This window comes from Centruroides sculpturatus, unplaced genomic scaffold, assembly GCF_000671375.1.
Source record: "Centruroides sculpturatus isolate CEXI.00-Female unplaced genomic scaffold, Cexi_2.0 scaffold32, whole genome shotgun sequence".
Lineage (NCBI taxonomy): Eukaryota > Metazoa > Arthropoda > Arachnida > Scorpiones > Buthidae > Centruroides > Centruroides sculpturatus.
The window spans coordinates 232,051-249,482 of NW_019384445.1; the positions used below are offsets into that span (position 1 = coordinate 232,051).

Below are 17,432 nucleotides of genomic sequence, written 5' to 3' on the forward strand. Positions count from 1 at the left end.
TTTTGTACAACCTCGAATTACTTTTAAAGGAGAAATTAAACGTTTTAGAGGAGTCCCATCATAGTATAAATAGTACCAATAACTTCATACAAAAATTAAACACTGTATCATTTAAACCAAGCTATAGAATTGCTTTTCTTGACGTATGCAACATGTACCCATTGATAAAGCATAACAGAATCTTAGAAACTTTGAAAACCTACAATTGTAACCAATGGATCATAGACATGATAACCCTAGTGTTGGAAAATAACTACTTCATTAACGAAGGGAAATTCTATAGACAAAATGATGGCATCCCAATAGGTTAGGTAATAGGCCCCGTTTTAGATGTTCTTAGCATGACCGATATAGATAAAAAATTGCAAACATTAAGGGCATAATAGACCTACAATGCTATATGGATGACTGTTTCATTGTTTTTGACAGTAACATTATAAACACTAATCAGATTCTAGCAACTGTTAGTGAAATAGACCCTAATATAAAATTTCACTTAGAACCCAAAATTAACTGCCAGTTACCTTTCCTGGACATCCTTGTCACTAGGTTTAATACCAAAACCACTTTTAAAAAATACAAAAAACCTTGCATTGTTGACAGTATCATACATTACACTTCTGAGATACCCTCCTACATAAAGAAAAACATTTTTTACATGTACATTGACAAAACATTACAACGCACCACCAACGAAACTGATAGAACTGTTGAATTACAAGATGTAATAAAAATATTTTTAATGAACAGTTACAGCAAAAGCACACTCAACAAATAGATGAATACCAAAGTTACTAACAAACACAAACATAAAAACAATAACACCACTCAAAAATATTTTAAAATTCCATACGAACAAAATTTATTTGAAAGAATCAAATCCATATCACATAATTATGGTATAACCTTAGCAACAGAAAAGTTTCCTAGTTTAAATTACAAGATCAACCCACATAGTACTAATAATAATATTAATATATGGGACCAAAAAAACGTAATTTACAAACTCAGCTGCAACTGCACTAATCCCACGTCTTATATAGGTGAAACTGGTAGAAATCTGAAGACCCGGTTTAAAGAACACATAGCTGCGATTAAATATAATAATTGTAACTCAGCTGTTGCTGTTCATTGTTGCAATGAAGGTTGCCAAATATTAAAAGAAACTGTAAAATTTGTCAAAAAAGAATTACATACACAAAAATGGAGGTGTATGAACATCTTGAGATTCTTAAAAACAAAGACAGTGTAATGAATAATAATATTGGTCAAAAGCTACATGAAACTTGGTATCCTTACTTGACCAAGAGAAGCCCAGAAGGGGGTGGCGGTAGTACTTAATTTATGTGTTAAAATATGGCACTCAGCAGGCTACTCATATGTCTCACTTTCCCTTCCTCCTTCATTTTTCTACAACCCCCAAAACATCTGTTTTTTTTTTCGATCCTCCCTCCCTTATGTTTACCCCACCCCTACTACCTCTCTCCCCTTTTCAAGTTGATGCCGTCCAAACGCATCTTCTCTCACTTACAATTTGTGGACCATCCCACCCTGTGAAACTCTACTGTAAACTAAAACAACCTCTTTCTATTCCCGTTATTTTAATAGTTCACTAACCTCACTTCATCATACTGGTTGTTCCAAAAGTTCTATTACCCTTACTGTAACCAAGATCAAGGTTTCCAATTTTCTTAATATTAGCTCAACATTGTATCATGTATACTGGGGATGTTTTATTCCAACACTATGTACCAGGCCGTCATGTTCACTGTAAGTTCAAAAAATTTTTTACATCTATGTTAATTGTTCCCTCTTGTAAATCATTTTAAATTTAATCACTATTGTATCTTATACCTGTTAATCAATAATCACCATCCGTATTTTATCTAATGTCACAACTCCTGCATTTCTCACAATCCATGTAAGTTTCCTAATGTTCTTTTACAATTTTGTAATTTTATAGAAAAATTTTGCTAACTTGTATACATTATGCTGATTTTCCCTGTATAGTTGTAACATGAGTTGAAAAAGGATATAATTATCTGAAATGCATACTCAAATAAATAAAAAGTCTTTCTAAAGCTTGTCCTCCGTTTCATTGATGGTGTAATAAGTCTAGCAGAAAAGAAAAAGCCATCTTAGCACTTGTATATTTGAACATAAGACTAGACAAGAAGCATATTGCATAAGTTCATAATGAATGATTCCAGCTGTAGTTCACCAGATACACAACAAAGCTTTTCTGTTGATGGATGTTGGATATGTGGTAGAAAATTCACCAACAATAACCAATGATAGAATTGTTTAATAATGTTATATGTGTTAAGACATGCAAGTATGCATGGACTCCTAAAGGACGAACATACAAATTGAAAGCAAAATATAAAATTTATTTACAGACAAAAAAACCAATAAACCCGACCTTTTGCCTTTTCGTGTGGTAGTACAGTATTTGTTTCGGATTTCAACTCTGGACCTCACATGAGTATAATGAAAAAACAAAGACACAAGACACGTTTCGCAACAATAGATTACAATGGGATACTTACTGAAATCTATAACTAAGACTTAAAACTAACTTACAAACTATAAGAAAAAAGAAAGAGGATAGAATAATATGGATATTTAGATGTATAGAGAGGAAAGAATAGGGGGTACCCGAGATATCGTATTTCTTTGATGCCTTCCGGTGGGGAGAAGTGCGTTCCAGTCCATTGCTGTATCGTTCTTCAATTTCGATCAGTAATCCAGAATAATCAATAGATATGTTATTTCTTGATCTTAATACGCTGAGTCCCTCCTTCAATCATATAGACACTTCATCGTATTTTCATTTCTTGTAACGCCAATTTGGATCCCTTCACATGCTGTCTGCTCGCTCTTGAGTCCTTGCCAAGAATGATCATTATCTCCTCACCCCACATGCCTCAGGGTGCTCGCTCTATATTGTCTTCTCATCTCGTTCTCGGAACAGTGTTGCTTTCACCTGATCAGGAAGTGAAGAATTGAAAGATCGAGAAATAGAGAAACAAAGAACACAAGATCAAATAATTAATATTATGCTTACAACTAGCGCATATATACAAAATTATGGCATACTGTCACACATGTAATGCATATGTGTGATAAAAAGTGGGTTATACATAACCAATTTTTCATCACACATCAACAATTGGTCCAAAATTGGATCATTAATGTGTCATGAAAGTAGCAATGAATAGATCATAAATTTCTGGAGCTTACTATTGCCCATCACATCATGTGGAACCCATTTGCTCAGCTTCCTAAGCAATGCAAATGCAAATGAATGTTTCTTCATTCACTATGAACCTTTTTGCAAGTTCCTGGCACACCTGTCTTGAGTCCAACTCAATGGTTGCCTTCAGTTTATCCTCATCAATGATGCTTAGTCTTCCCTCATGAAGTGCATCTTCAAGAGCATTATCATCCTAAATTTTCTCTGTAAAGTACTATATTATTTTTCCGACTTTTCCAACAATTATCGACACGACTGTGTGCTGGAAATAGCCATTCCCTAACGGGTACTTTACGTGGATTCGTGTTAGTGTGCCAGGCCTGGACTTTAAGCATGCACCGAATTAAATAATGACAAAGTTAGTCAATAACAATCCAATATTTAATAAAATTCTAATAATAACTATATACAAAATTTAGTAAAAAATCAAATAATTTATTCAACGAAAATCAATAAGAATCAACCTGACAAAATTCAAATCAATCTATTTTCTAACTTAATTCTATTCCCCTTTGGAATTTGACAAAAATCAAAGACTTAATTTATGTACAATAATTCTTATGAATTAAAGATCCTAATCGTCACCTCATTATACTAGGAACCTATTTCCTCAGCTCTCAAGACTCTCTATTCGTTGATGCACCAATCGACTAACTTCAAAATTGCCTTGGGACTATTTTACCCTATAGGACACCTCTCAGTTACTGCTACGAAGCTCACCATGCTCGTTGCTAACAGAAGCTCACCTCTTCCATCTTCACTTGAGGTTCGGTCTTTATACTGTGAGGTGACGTCACAATTCTGAATGCGATCACTCCTCTCATTTACATACTTATTTGCTAATAATAAACTTTTTCTATTTGTCTGGCAGCCTATTTTCTGACAATACTCGCTAACCTTTTACATTATTCTTTTTGACAATTTTCGGGATGTTTTATTCTTTTAAGGTTTAGCAAGTTCCTAAGTTGTGCTGGTGGGGTCTCCCCCCTTTTCTCAGTGCGGACTTACTTTTTTCTGCTCGGGAGTGCAAGTGTGCACGAGTTTTTTTTCTACAGCACTTTTCTCTCGTTGGTGAGTTGGTTTCTCTTTTATTTTTAAGTTTCTAAGGTGAATGGTGAGGAAACCTTTGTCCTAACAAAACATAAGCCCCAAACAAAAGTATAATTAAAAGCAAAAATAAAAGTAAATAAAAATAATGCTCGGACTTGGTTCCTTACATCTCTACTGTTTTTGGGTTGTCCATTTTGCTCACTGTGGTCTGTCCAAATGCTCTACATGTGTTGTGGGCTGCTTGCATTATGTTAGTGCTCAGTTTAAACTCATAGAGTAAATACCATCAAATAACTGCAGTTGGAATAGCTATCTTCTCTTCACTTGTGTCATCCGCGTGTATATTGTCGGTCCCTGCTGTAAAAAAAAAAAAAAAAAAAATTTGTTTTCTTTTACCTATAATCTTTATTGTGTATATATATATATATATTTTTTTTGTCAATGTAATTAATGTAAACGATTGTTGCGATTGCTGTACGCGTGGTTTTATTTGTGTTTTGGGCGGTTTTTGTGTGGCAGCACGGTGAGAGTGGTGGAGGAGTTATATATAGTGGGGAACCGGAAACCATCCTTTCTGGTTCCTGGCGTGCAACATTGAAGGTGTGTCCTTCGATTGTCTTGTGTAGACCCTTTGTGCTTTGTGTAAGCTGCCATGTGCCAGGCTTAAGCCGACCTATCATATTGTGTTTCAATTATTAATATATATATTTGGTGCATAAAGTTTGTTAAATAATATATCGTACTGGTCTCCTCCTTTTTGTGGCAATCATTTTTCATTCACCCCTGCGGATATCATCCCTCAGATATTCGCAGATTCCACACACTCTTCACAGTTTCATGAACTGACCTTCATGCTTTATTGATATCATCTATTTCCAGCATGAGACATGCTGTTAGTTTTGTATTTATTCATGCACATAACTGCAACTTTGCCACATAATTTTTATTAGAATGATAACATTGAAAAACTGCATAAACTTGTTTGGTCATTTGATAATTATTAAATTTAATTACTAAAAGTCTACTAAAAGTCTTTCTGTATCATTTGACTGTTAAACTTTTTAAAATCAGAGTCACATTCTGTTTATTGTTTTCACTACTGTCAAAATGAGTTCCTTTCCTTTAAATTGATATCTTAAGTTTGAGAACAAAAAAAGAGGGCTAAATGCTGGTAACATCTTTACAATTATTCCAGCAATCCTCAACTTTTCATGTAGATTTCCAAAACAATCTTATGAGAATCTACTACACCTCATTGAAAGTCATTAATCTAAGACATTTAAAGTTTTACTTTTTAAACAACCATTTCAGGATTCCAATTATATATTTTTTTAATAACTTTTTATTGTAATGTGAAATGCAAACTTAAAAATGTGTGATTCACATACAAAATTTCAATTAATTTTTTCGTAAAATACCACAATTTCATGTGAATAACCTGTGGCAGTGTATATCCTGCAACAGCTTATACTAGACAGAAAATTTCAAGAATGAAAAAAAAATTTAATATTACCCTCTCCATCATATACCCTATTTTATTTTATTTAGCAAGATAAATTTCAGTTTGAACATTCTCATCTCAAGCATTAAAATATTGCTCTTTCCATTTTATTTCTAACAACAAATAATTGTAGATATACCCAAACAATCAAGCCCAAATATTCTGTAATAATCATATTAATTTTCATATGAATCAATTTATAGTTTAGCTAACTAGGAATAATTAATATAAAATCATTTATAGTTTTTTTAATCAGCATTTAATTTTTGAATTAAATTTAATCATTTAATTTAAATTTCTATTTATTTTTAATTTTGTTAATTACAGTAGAGCGTCATTTATCTGAAAGCCGGTTATCCAAAAGAATTCCAGTTGGCAAATTTAAATTTTCGCTAGTGCTGTGGCGCTGCAATCTTTGGCTATATCTTGGGCTACTCAAATATTTTACATTTTTGATACTAAATTAACTTCTGAAGTATAATTTTTTTATTGTTTTTATATTTTTCAATATATTTATTTTGTTTGTACAAAATAAAGAATTAATTTTTAGCGATGCAATAGCCACGATTATTATTTTAAAAAGTTTACGTTAGGCTTAACATCGACGAAAATTCAACGCAAAGCGACACGCAACAGAGAAAAATTTCAGGATGGGATAGGTTAATATATTTTTTCGTATATAACCGGATATCTGAAAAATAAGTTATCTGAACAATGCCAGTCCCCAATTGATTCGGATGAATGACGCTCTACTGTATTATTAAAGATGAAATTATTGTTTTGCTTTATTTATTAAACTCTAATGCAGAAATCTATTCACTCCTGTACTCACTGACCATCACTATAATTTGATCACAGGTGTTTATGAAGTGTCCCTATTATGTAAATTAAGTATAAAAAATAATTTGTTTTTATTTTATTGCAAATTTCCTTCATCCAGTAATAATAGCAAAGTAAACTTGGAAATAATTTTAATATCAATAATAAACTTATTTTCTATATAATTGTGTTGAAAAAATTGTAATGTTTTAACAGGTTTTCTTCATGAGTTTCACTTGTTCTAATATTTTAATTTTGTAACACATCACCAACTATTTTTAGAATTATATTGCCTGCCAATGAAACATTAATATATTTGTTTTAATTTGGATTGTAATTTAAAATCAGTACATAACTTACCCCATTGCATAATCAGCATTCTCATTCAGATTATCTTTCAAACACAGATAATCTGCAGGTTATCTGCATGAAATCATGGTAGTTTTATTTACTTTTTATTGCATGTATTTAATTTAAAATAAACTTAATTTCAACATTTTATGACAGGATATAATGAATGAACTGATAATATATATTAACGATGGAAATGTCAAGAATAAGGAAGACAGCTTTATTCTTACCGTTTCAGATGGAGAATTTTATGACACTCAAGCCATAACAATATTAATAGAATTATTGGCTGATAACATTCCTAAACTGAACATAAATGGATTTGGACACAGTGCAGGTAAATTTATTTTTAAAGTAGTGAAAATAAATTTCAGTAATTGTTTATATCATTAAGCATTTTATATACTATATTTACTTGCATATAAGATGAGGTTTTATTCATTTTTCATTGTTTCAAAAACCTAGGTCGTCCTGTACGCGTGAGTGAAGGATTCTTTGCATTTTTGCAATAATTTTTGCAAACCGTATATTTGCCTTTTTTATCAGATGCTCACCATTTGGTGTTATAAAACAAAAGTGTTTTATCTGGGTTGTTTCAATTGTTATTGTGTATTGTCAGGAGTAAAGATGAATAGCAATAGGAAAAGCAAAGCTTTTAAATTGAATTCCAAAATCACACAGGAGTCTGATATAAGTTTTAATTCATTCCCACATGAAAACAGATGATTATTCGGAAATCATAATTTGGAGAACTCAAATGTAATAGACTTAAGAGTTGGCAAAAAAGGTTCTTGATTGTCTAGCTTTACGTGAACAAATTATGTTGTCAATTTCACAAGATTTTCCTTAAAGTTTAAAATGCCAATAATTTTTGCAGGACAATGTGTGCATTTATGTGCATTTGATATTTTACTTGTGATTAAATGAAATAAAATTAGAATTGCATTAATAAATCTAATTTTCTTTATTTTGATCTTTAAAGTTACACCTCATTCTGTATGCGAGATCATCCTATACAGTATTTTTACAAGAAATTTTTTACATAAGCTATTTGTTATACAATGGATTTCAAAATTTTTTAAACACTTTTAAGTCTGATCCTTTTTATATTATGTTCTAATAGATACAAAATATAAATATTTTAATTGTTTTATGAAAACAGCTATAATTGATAAATGCAAGGGATCTATTTTTGGTAATTAGTATAATATACAGATTGTACTACTATTAGTGTGGGTTGTTGGTAGCTTCCCATTTAATTTTTTGTAATTGGATTGATTATGTTAGAAAACACTAGATGTCTGACACTAATCTTTTTTTATTTTCTAGAGAACTAACAAATTCTGAACACACATTTCAGGAGTTAACTTTTTTCTGTGGGCAAGTGTATATGTATTAGATGAGCAGATGAGAAGAGACTACTCTTTGAATTTCTCTACTAAATCAAGTTTATTTATATAAGTTTCTATACATATATTACATTGTGTCCACTCTGGCACATAACATGCAAGTTCCTTGGCTACATAGTTTTCCTTGGAGAAAAAGAGAGAGAAAGGGAAAGTTGATAAATATCACATTTACAAGGATGATGAAAGTGAACCAGACAAGTGAACCAGACAATGATAGGTTTGGAGAGAGTAGACCTGGATGAGTACCACATGGAGGAGGGCAAAACATGATGGAAATTAGACATGTACCTCAGATAAAAATGGAAAGACACAAGCACACTTTTGAGCACTTCTCTATTCTGTTTTCCATTCTGGACTTTTTTCTTCCTTACCCCTTCTTTTCCTCAGGGATCATCTTGTAAACCTATTCAGCAACCTATCAGTTCCCTTTCTTTTGAATGGTTTTTGATTGTCACCAGAGATCCACAAGATTGCTCTCCTCCTGTTCTAGGAATATATTTTTTTCATTTTTCTCTCTTGCTATCTAAACACACTATTGTTTAACTATAATCTTAGAATCTGCTTACAATTTCAATCCATAAAAAACATTTGATTGCAACCTTTCCAGCATCAAAATCTGAGCATACAACAGTGAATCAGTAATGAAAAATTGTATTAAATTATATCCAGCTTTAAGAAAGATACATAGGAAAGTATCTGATGCTAATAATATTACCTTGGTATATCAACGCAACCCAACAATCTTCAAAATCCTAAGGAATGATAAAAAAAAAACTATGTGACCAAAGGGTCAGCACCTCTAGATTCCTCGTCAGGACTGACACCACCGCGTCTCAGTTGACACAGGAGCCGTGCTAACTAGGTCATGCGAGCAGTCGGGTTCGGGATGGAGGGAGACACAACACACTGGAAGCATCTTACGCAGAGACAAGTTAACGTAACAACCATTTAATTGGTAGCAATAGATAATACAGGACACATAGACCGAGTGGAATATGATAGATTTAGATATATTGGAAATGATAGATGTTATGTAGATATTAGACTGAGGTAACTCAAGATCCGTGTTTCTCTAGAGAGTTTACAGCAAAAACCCGTAACGATAAATACCTTATTGAGGATTTGGTCTTGATCTGGAACACTCTGGGTGAAAGAGAGGAAGTTTGGGATGTTAGTTTGGGTATCCTGTAGATGAAATATCTGTAAGCCTGATGGAACGTATCCGCAAAGGTGTTGGACGATGCTTTCCGATGCTATTTTAGTAGGATATAGGAACTTAAAATAAAATGATATATTCACAGATATCCGAATATTGAGGCACTTAGGATAAGGTACAAGTGACAACTGACTCTTTCGTAGTACGGGCGACAACTGCCTTAGTTTCTTGATTTTTTTGTTGTTGAACCAATGAAATCAAGATATTAGATTGAGAGGTGATGAGAAAGCATCATTGTCTGGCCTGAGAACTTAACAGATATTTTGCTCCCAGGTGTGAAAGTTGATAGTTATGTATCGAGGTTATGGTTACAATGTGAAATTACAAATTAATGATGTAAACATACGGAAAGTCAGGATTCGGATCCTCACAACTATATAACTGCAATTCTGCCATGGGATCTATTCCATCTTGATAGATAACCAACATTTTGAATCAAAACTGGTCTACGTGGGTACTACTGGACATAATTTACAACAATAACTCAGGGAACATAAGAATGCAATTGAGAAAAATCACAACCACATGGCACTGGCGGTTTATACACAGAAGCAGGACATACAAGTAAACTGGCAGCAAACAAAAGTCATCAGACTCACATCTACTATACACTATAGGTTATATAGAAAAATTAGAAATTATCAGGCTCAGAACAGAAAATATCCAAATGCCATCAACCATAGGGATGAGGACAATGTCTATTGCATGGTGGTCTATTTTCAAAATTTAATTTTCTAGTCGTTTATTAACAAATAATTATTTATAGATTTTTATTTTATTAATTTTACATGTACTTATTTATTTATTGTATTTATTTATTTATTTATTCATGTATTTTATTACTTTTAACGTAACATCCTTAAATTCAAATGCTTGTTCTTTTGAATTTATACTTATTCTTTTAAATTTTGTATTTATGTTCTTTTATTCTTTCATTATGTTCTGTAACTGAGGAAGATCAGTGAATTTGGTCAAACATTTTTAATTTTTGTTAAATTCATTGTTGGATTTATAAAGGTTTAAGTTTTTTATGAACTATTTACCTTTAGTTATTTTTGAATTTCATAATTTCAATCCAACAATTTTTTCATATTTCTTTTGGTTTAAAGACCGTTTGATACAACATGACTCCCTTCACATTTTCTTTCTAACCAACTTCATTTTCTTTTTCATTTTTTTGTTTTTTATTTACTTTTTCTACATGAATATGAACATTTTACTGTTAAACCTTTACATGATAAAGAACATTTTACTGTCATAAGTCACCAAAATCAACAATGATCCAACCTATACACACTCCTCAGTCTCATAGTTGGGCCAATTTCACATTAGGAAACAGGTCACTTGCATGATTAATATAGAGTTGGTAAAGCTTAATTTCATAATTAACTATACCATTTTCCTGCTAGAAAGCGTTTGATGCAGAGTTTTCTTTGAAGCATTTATTTAATCTAAAACTCTGGGGTGTTAGAAACTTTTTAGTGTGTAGAATGCCCAGTAAAATGAGGTTTGCAGAACTAGAGAAAAAAAAACGGACAAGTTGGCTTGACAAATATTAACATATCCAAAACCTTTAAATTTCTGATTTAAAGGTTTGGATGTGTTAATTTTATATGTACTAGTATTTATTAGTAAATGTTGACAAATATACTGGGCTTTTAATCCTTTCCCATTGACAAATCACGATATATACATAGAACATGAACTATCATGTGATTGACAATTTTCAATGCACAGCTAATAACAATAGAATATCTCACATGTTTTCACATTTTCATCTCTTTCCTCTTCTCCTTTCAGGGGGCTCATGGCATGTGACAAACATCGAAAGGCATGTAACACAAATAAAAATTGACCTACTCATGACACTTTTTCTATCACGTATAAACATTAAGAAAGAAAACTAATACGTTCGGGCAAATCTCTCATCAATCTTTTTTTTCTTGAGTATGTTCTATCTCGACATTAGAGTGTCCTTGGTTGGATGGAAATGGATTGCTGTCTCGTTGACCTTTTCCCTGATCTTTGGTCCTCTCATGTATGCCACCTTGATCTCGTATATTTCACGGGTAGCCAGAACAAAACCAGAGGATAAAAAAGTCCCTACCACACGTGGATTATGACATTTTATATCGTGCCAAGCAGATATCCTCCTCCACATAATCTCCACTGGCCAACATAAGGTGAACTGGAAAAAGGTGGTACCACAAATGAAAATGAAGGGGTCAAGGGTGTTAAATTTCTCTCCTGTCATTACCTATGTGTGTAACAATGATTTGTGTTATATAAACTTTTGTATTTGTATTGTGTAGCAACACTTCGTATCATATAACCATTGTATTATTTTTTATAATAAATAAACGGCCCTGATGTGGCGTCTTTTATCAAGCCTGCCACTTTTTGGTTCAGTACGACTTGAAAGGGATCAAAGTAGTCATGTATGACTTTTTAAACTTACTTGTAAGATATCCTACTCACTATCTGTGAACACATAACCTGCAACAGTGATATATTTAACAAAGGGAAAAAACCAAAACACAAAAATACATAGTTGTGAAGCACTACAAGTATTAGAAAGTTGATATATGAGTATCATTAAAATAATTTTGATTTATATTAATATTAATGTTATTAATTATTATTATATATTAATTTTTTATATATAACTTTGTAGAAAACATTCAGTATTGTAAACAGTAGTAAACATAGCAGTAGTCATTGATGCCAACTTTTTATGAATATTAGGTGACTTAAAGAGGGACTAAACTGGATGTAAAAATTTGAAAGAAAATAAATATAAATCATTTAGATCCAGTGTATTTCATATTCGCTCCAGTTGACAGTTTGCCTGGACTGTCAACTGCGAATGACGGATGAATAACGAAGACAAAGTAATTTTGTTAAACGTTGCAATTTTTATATTTATACAATTATGTGTGATTTAATCAAAAATAAATAAATACAAGTATTTCAATACAATGTATAATATGTTGTTTGTGATATTCACTTCAGGTAGTTTCATCTCAAAACTCTCTTCTAACACTTTCCTAATCAAAGTACTGTAACTGTTTCTTCCAAATCCAATAAAAGATATAAATTTTTGTAATCTAAAACCTATAACATCTTCATATCTTTTACTGACAAACTTTGCATATTTCACACTGTAGCTGAGTAATAAATAACTAAATCCAGGGAATCGCTTGGCATTGATAAATAAGTTTAATTTTCACAAAAAAAACACTAAAATTTTGAAGAAACAATCATTTGTGCTTAAGAACTATAAATTTACAAAATTAATAGGGATCAATCATAAAAATTACAACAGATGGGTTCCCAAGTATCAACAAACAAAGAACCTATCCTATCTTAGGTCTAACTTAACTAATTTATACAAGTAACTGGGCCCAAAGTTAAGGAGAAGATATTAAGAATCATAGGATTATAAAAGTTTCTAGAGAAGGAAAAGGTTCAAGGGGTGACTGGCAATAAATAAAAAAAAAAACCCTCAGATTGTTCTGTTGTAAGGATCTTTCTTTCGTACACATCAACAAATATGTCTTCTTCCAGCTCTCTCCTTTTTCAAATTTTATGTGGTCCACTGCCAGTACTTTCTTTGACCAATCAAGTGTCGCCCCTTTTGTTCTCTAAACAGATCAGACCATTGGTCACTCAATCACGATGTGGTCACAGGAACAAAAGCTTTAAGTAAAGTCTCACAGTAGGAAGATGGTATAAGGAAGTAAAAAAGAACATGGCTTAATCAAGCCACAACACCACTTGTAAAAAATTTCTTCCCAAAATCACTTTGATTAATTTATTTTTTACAATCTATATAAAATTTTTTCTATACAAAAATGTTTCATTAAATAAAAACTGACTCCCCAAGCAAGTTTTGTGGAGTTTTTATTTAGAGATACTCATCATGGAGTTGTGAGGTTGCTGACAGGGATGTGTTTGTCAGGACAGTTGCGCGATTACAACTATTGTGGGGAGTGGAAAAGACACTCTGAGACAGGTTTTACATGTTTTGATAAATTTGATAATTTAATAAATTATTAAAGGTTTTCATACTAAAGAGCTAATTCTCCATTGTTACAATTCTTGCAGGGAGAAACCAAATAAAGTCTAAAAGTTCCTTAGGCTGTTTTTTCTCAGTCCCTCATTGATGTTTTCAATCTTTGGCTCTGGGGTGCACTGTTCAGCTTTGAACGGATGGTCCTGTTAGTAGGGACAATTTTTGAAGCAGGAGAATAATTCCAGGGGAGCGAATATCACTCCAAAAAAGATGAAAACTCTAACAGCAGATGTTTACGGAAACACTAAGTAGTAGAAATGATAAACAAAGATCCAATAACATTGCATCCTTGAGTCGCATGTTTTTATGCCTTACTCCAATTCCGCTTTTTGATTGGTCTCCCTTTGTCACCTGGTGACAATTCAAAACCCCAAGGAGGGCTTGGGAGAGGTCAAACACACAATTAAACACGATTCCTCTCTAACTTCATTTCCTGCAACTTTGGTCTTTTTCATACAGTTTATCTTTTGTTGTAAATTTTATATAAAAACTTTTTGTTCAAATGAGACCTTTAATTCTTCCTTTGGTCATTTCTGCAAAAGGAGCTCTTTAATTTCTTGTTTGATTGTCAACGTTCAAACTAAATCAACTTAAATTCAGGGCCTCACAGTACTGTATAATTTTAAATTTTAAGTATAATTTTAAAATTCTAATAAATAGCAAGCTTTATTCACTAATTTTGGAAGATTTTTAAATATGGACAAGAAATTAGTAAATTGAAGAGTGAATTTATTTGCTGTTAATTTTCCTTCTTGATATCTAACATTTCAAGGTTGGTTTGAATTAAATAAACCCTCCAGATTACTGAACTCTTTTAATGTATATGTCTTCTATGTTGTTTTTACTGCATTTTGAATGTCATGTATGTTTATTTTTTACTCAGAGTATTTCTTGTATTGTGCATATTTCTTCTCCTTTGATTTAATTTGCTTCATTTCTGTATGTGATTGAATTGGACCAAAGAGCAGCATAGCTTGTGAGCATTTCTGTTGGCATGCACTGGGTTAGGATTGTATGATGGGTTTGATTTGTAGTTGTGTATAGAAAAGTGTCCTATTACTTGTGAATAATTTATTTTGTTGTCTTTGTAACTTACAGGTTTTGTATTGTTATATCAATAGGTTTTGTGACTTGGTTGCTAGTTTTGTTTGAGTGTGTTAATATATTTATGTACTTGACTATACTGATGTTTGTGCTGTATATGTATTTTAATTTTTTTACTTCTTTCATTAAGTTTGGTGTTACATTGTTTTTAATGTATTGTGTCAGCCTGCCTAATTATTGTCTAATGTTATATATTTGTGTTTCCAGTCTTCTTTGCCAGGCAAGCTTATGATTATTGTTATTATTATGACTATTGGTATAGATTTATAATTAAAATTATTTTCAAATTATACCATATTTGTTCTAATAAATAGCAAGCTGTCTATAACTTTTTTCATCTTACAGCTGTGCTGTTTATTACATTAAATTAAATATGGTATTTTTAATACTCTGTGTTTATACAAGGTCTATCAATTTAATTTTTAGACTGCTTTAATAGAAATAAAAGGACATAACTATTGAAGATATTAGGTTTACTTTTCTTCAACATAATCTCCTCTAAGTACATTATAAAGATTGTTGGTATAGGTCATAGAAGACCTGTTTAAAGATAAACACTGCAAGTCGCAAGTGCAAACGCTGTCAGTATATTGGATGTCCTGAATATCCTTGAAACATATACCTTTTAGAGGAATTTTCAGCATGGAATGAGCATGAAGTTGGCAAGGAACCAGATCCAGAGAGTAAGGAAGATTTTGAAGCTGAACCACAATATTTTTGATCAGAAATGACCTTATAAATGATGACAAATGTACAGGGGCATTATCATGGAGAAGATGTGTGGAGCTGAATTGATAAAATTCCAGTTGAACATGGCAAATTGTTTTTAACAATCATTGCATGACCTTTTTGTAATATGCAGTAAGCCTTTTTGGGTCAACATACTCAGGGCAGGACATCCATCTCATGTGCTCTGACCACTGTCTCCACAATCAACATTTTTATGAGCTTTTTGCATATAAGTTTGTAACTATCTGTAAATAAACTCATGATATCGTCATTTAGATTTTTTCCTACACAAAAAACAAAAAGTCGACGACATGCCAATTTTGTTTGAGATGCGATTGTATTGAACAACCTAGCTGATTTCGACTATCGGGAGGTAGACCTTAACGGTCCCCTCAAGCACTATTTGTGTATTAGACCAGACTAGATGTTTGCAGTGCGACGGTTTATAACTTTGTTAAATTTCGTCTGATTTTAATTTGTACGTAAAATTTTATTATTTTTATTAATCATGAATTGCAAAAAGGCAAATGAAAAGCAACAGAAAATTAAAAAAATGACTAGAATCACAATGGAACTGAAAAAAAAAAAATTGTTGAGAAATATGAAGGTGACGTGTGTTCGAGTTTTAACTGTTGCATACTGTATTCTGAGAATGACAATATCGACAATCATGAAAAATACAGACATTATTAAATCTGCTAACGTTGCAAAAGGGGTTAAATTATTTTATAACCCCATTAATATACCATACTAAGAGAGGTTTTCTTTTTTACATGAGAACAGATTAATTATTTTTACATTACTTCTTATAGGAAAGGTTGGATTGGTATACGTCCTATTCGGTATAAGTCCAAACATCAGGAACTGATTAAGGTTAGGTTAGGTTAGTCTGTTCAGTATGTCTGTTTTTTAAATTTTTTGAATGTTGGATCTATTTAATTATTTTTAAAGATAGGTAAAATAACAGTTTAAAGCTTGGAATAAAAATTTATGAGTGAAGCTCAAGGACCAAATATTTCACGTTCTGTCAGTTATATTTGAAAATTATCTGACGATGTTCACTGTAGACTTAAGTAAATGTTCATAGAATTAAATATTTGTTTTTTTTTTTTTACTGTATGATTAGATATTTTTGTGTTATTTGTACCAAAAAAATGTTAATCACAATTTTCAGTAGCAGGGTAGTATCCACAAAAAATTTTTATCACAGGGTGTCATAGTTAATTAGCCTTGTAAATTTCAAAGGTCTTGAGATGTTTTAGTCATACTTTGTCTGTTGTTTGATGTAATAAACTAGTGTCATAAAAGTTGACCTGTATATTCTCCTCTATTCTCTCCCTGCATATGCAGCTAGTGCTGTGATGGTCATTTTCTTTTTTGATATCATGTTGATGTTTTTTAATTTTTATGGCTACAACCCCTGACTGTGACACCAATATAAACAAGTGATCTGTTCAATCTTCAGTCACATAATGAGATGGAGTAAATATTCAGATTTTGTATGGTTTAGTGACAAAGATCTAGATTTTACTACTTTACTACAGAGCTTTTATTGAGCACATGTCCTGTTCTTATACACACAAAGAAAAAAAGATCAGACACAAAAGAGGATTGTATTTTTATACTTGGAACCAGAGTGCCATCTGTGGGAAATGCCCATAACACAAATAGCAAAATTTAAAAATATTAAAATTACATCGATTACAATAGTAACAATAATAATAATAATAGCAACAACAACAACAATAATTATTATCCCCATTTTTCCTTTCTTAACTGTAAACACTTGGCTGGAACTTACCATCGACCATGTCCTTGTCATTTCTGATGATTGAAAAGATGAACGATTTTAACCCCTGTCAGTTTAGCTATCTCCCTATATATGTTGGATAGCACTCAATTGTATGTGACAACCACAAAGT

The 17,432-nt window shown here is 31.8% G+C and overlaps 1 protein-coding gene across 1 annotated transcript in view; it reads left to right on the forward strand.

The window, feature by feature from the left end:
* LOC111620326 (extracellular matrix protein FRAS1-like) overlaps positions 1–17,432 on the forward strand; it is a 190,670-nt gene that overhangs the window by 56,656 nt on the left and 116,582 nt on the right. The window contains exon 5 of the mRNA XM_023362244.1: positions 7,134–7,314. Within this exon, the coding sequence (XP_023218012.1) occupies positions 7,134–7,314 (181 nt within the window). The remainder of the gene's footprint in view (positions 1–7,133; positions 7,315–17,432) is intronic.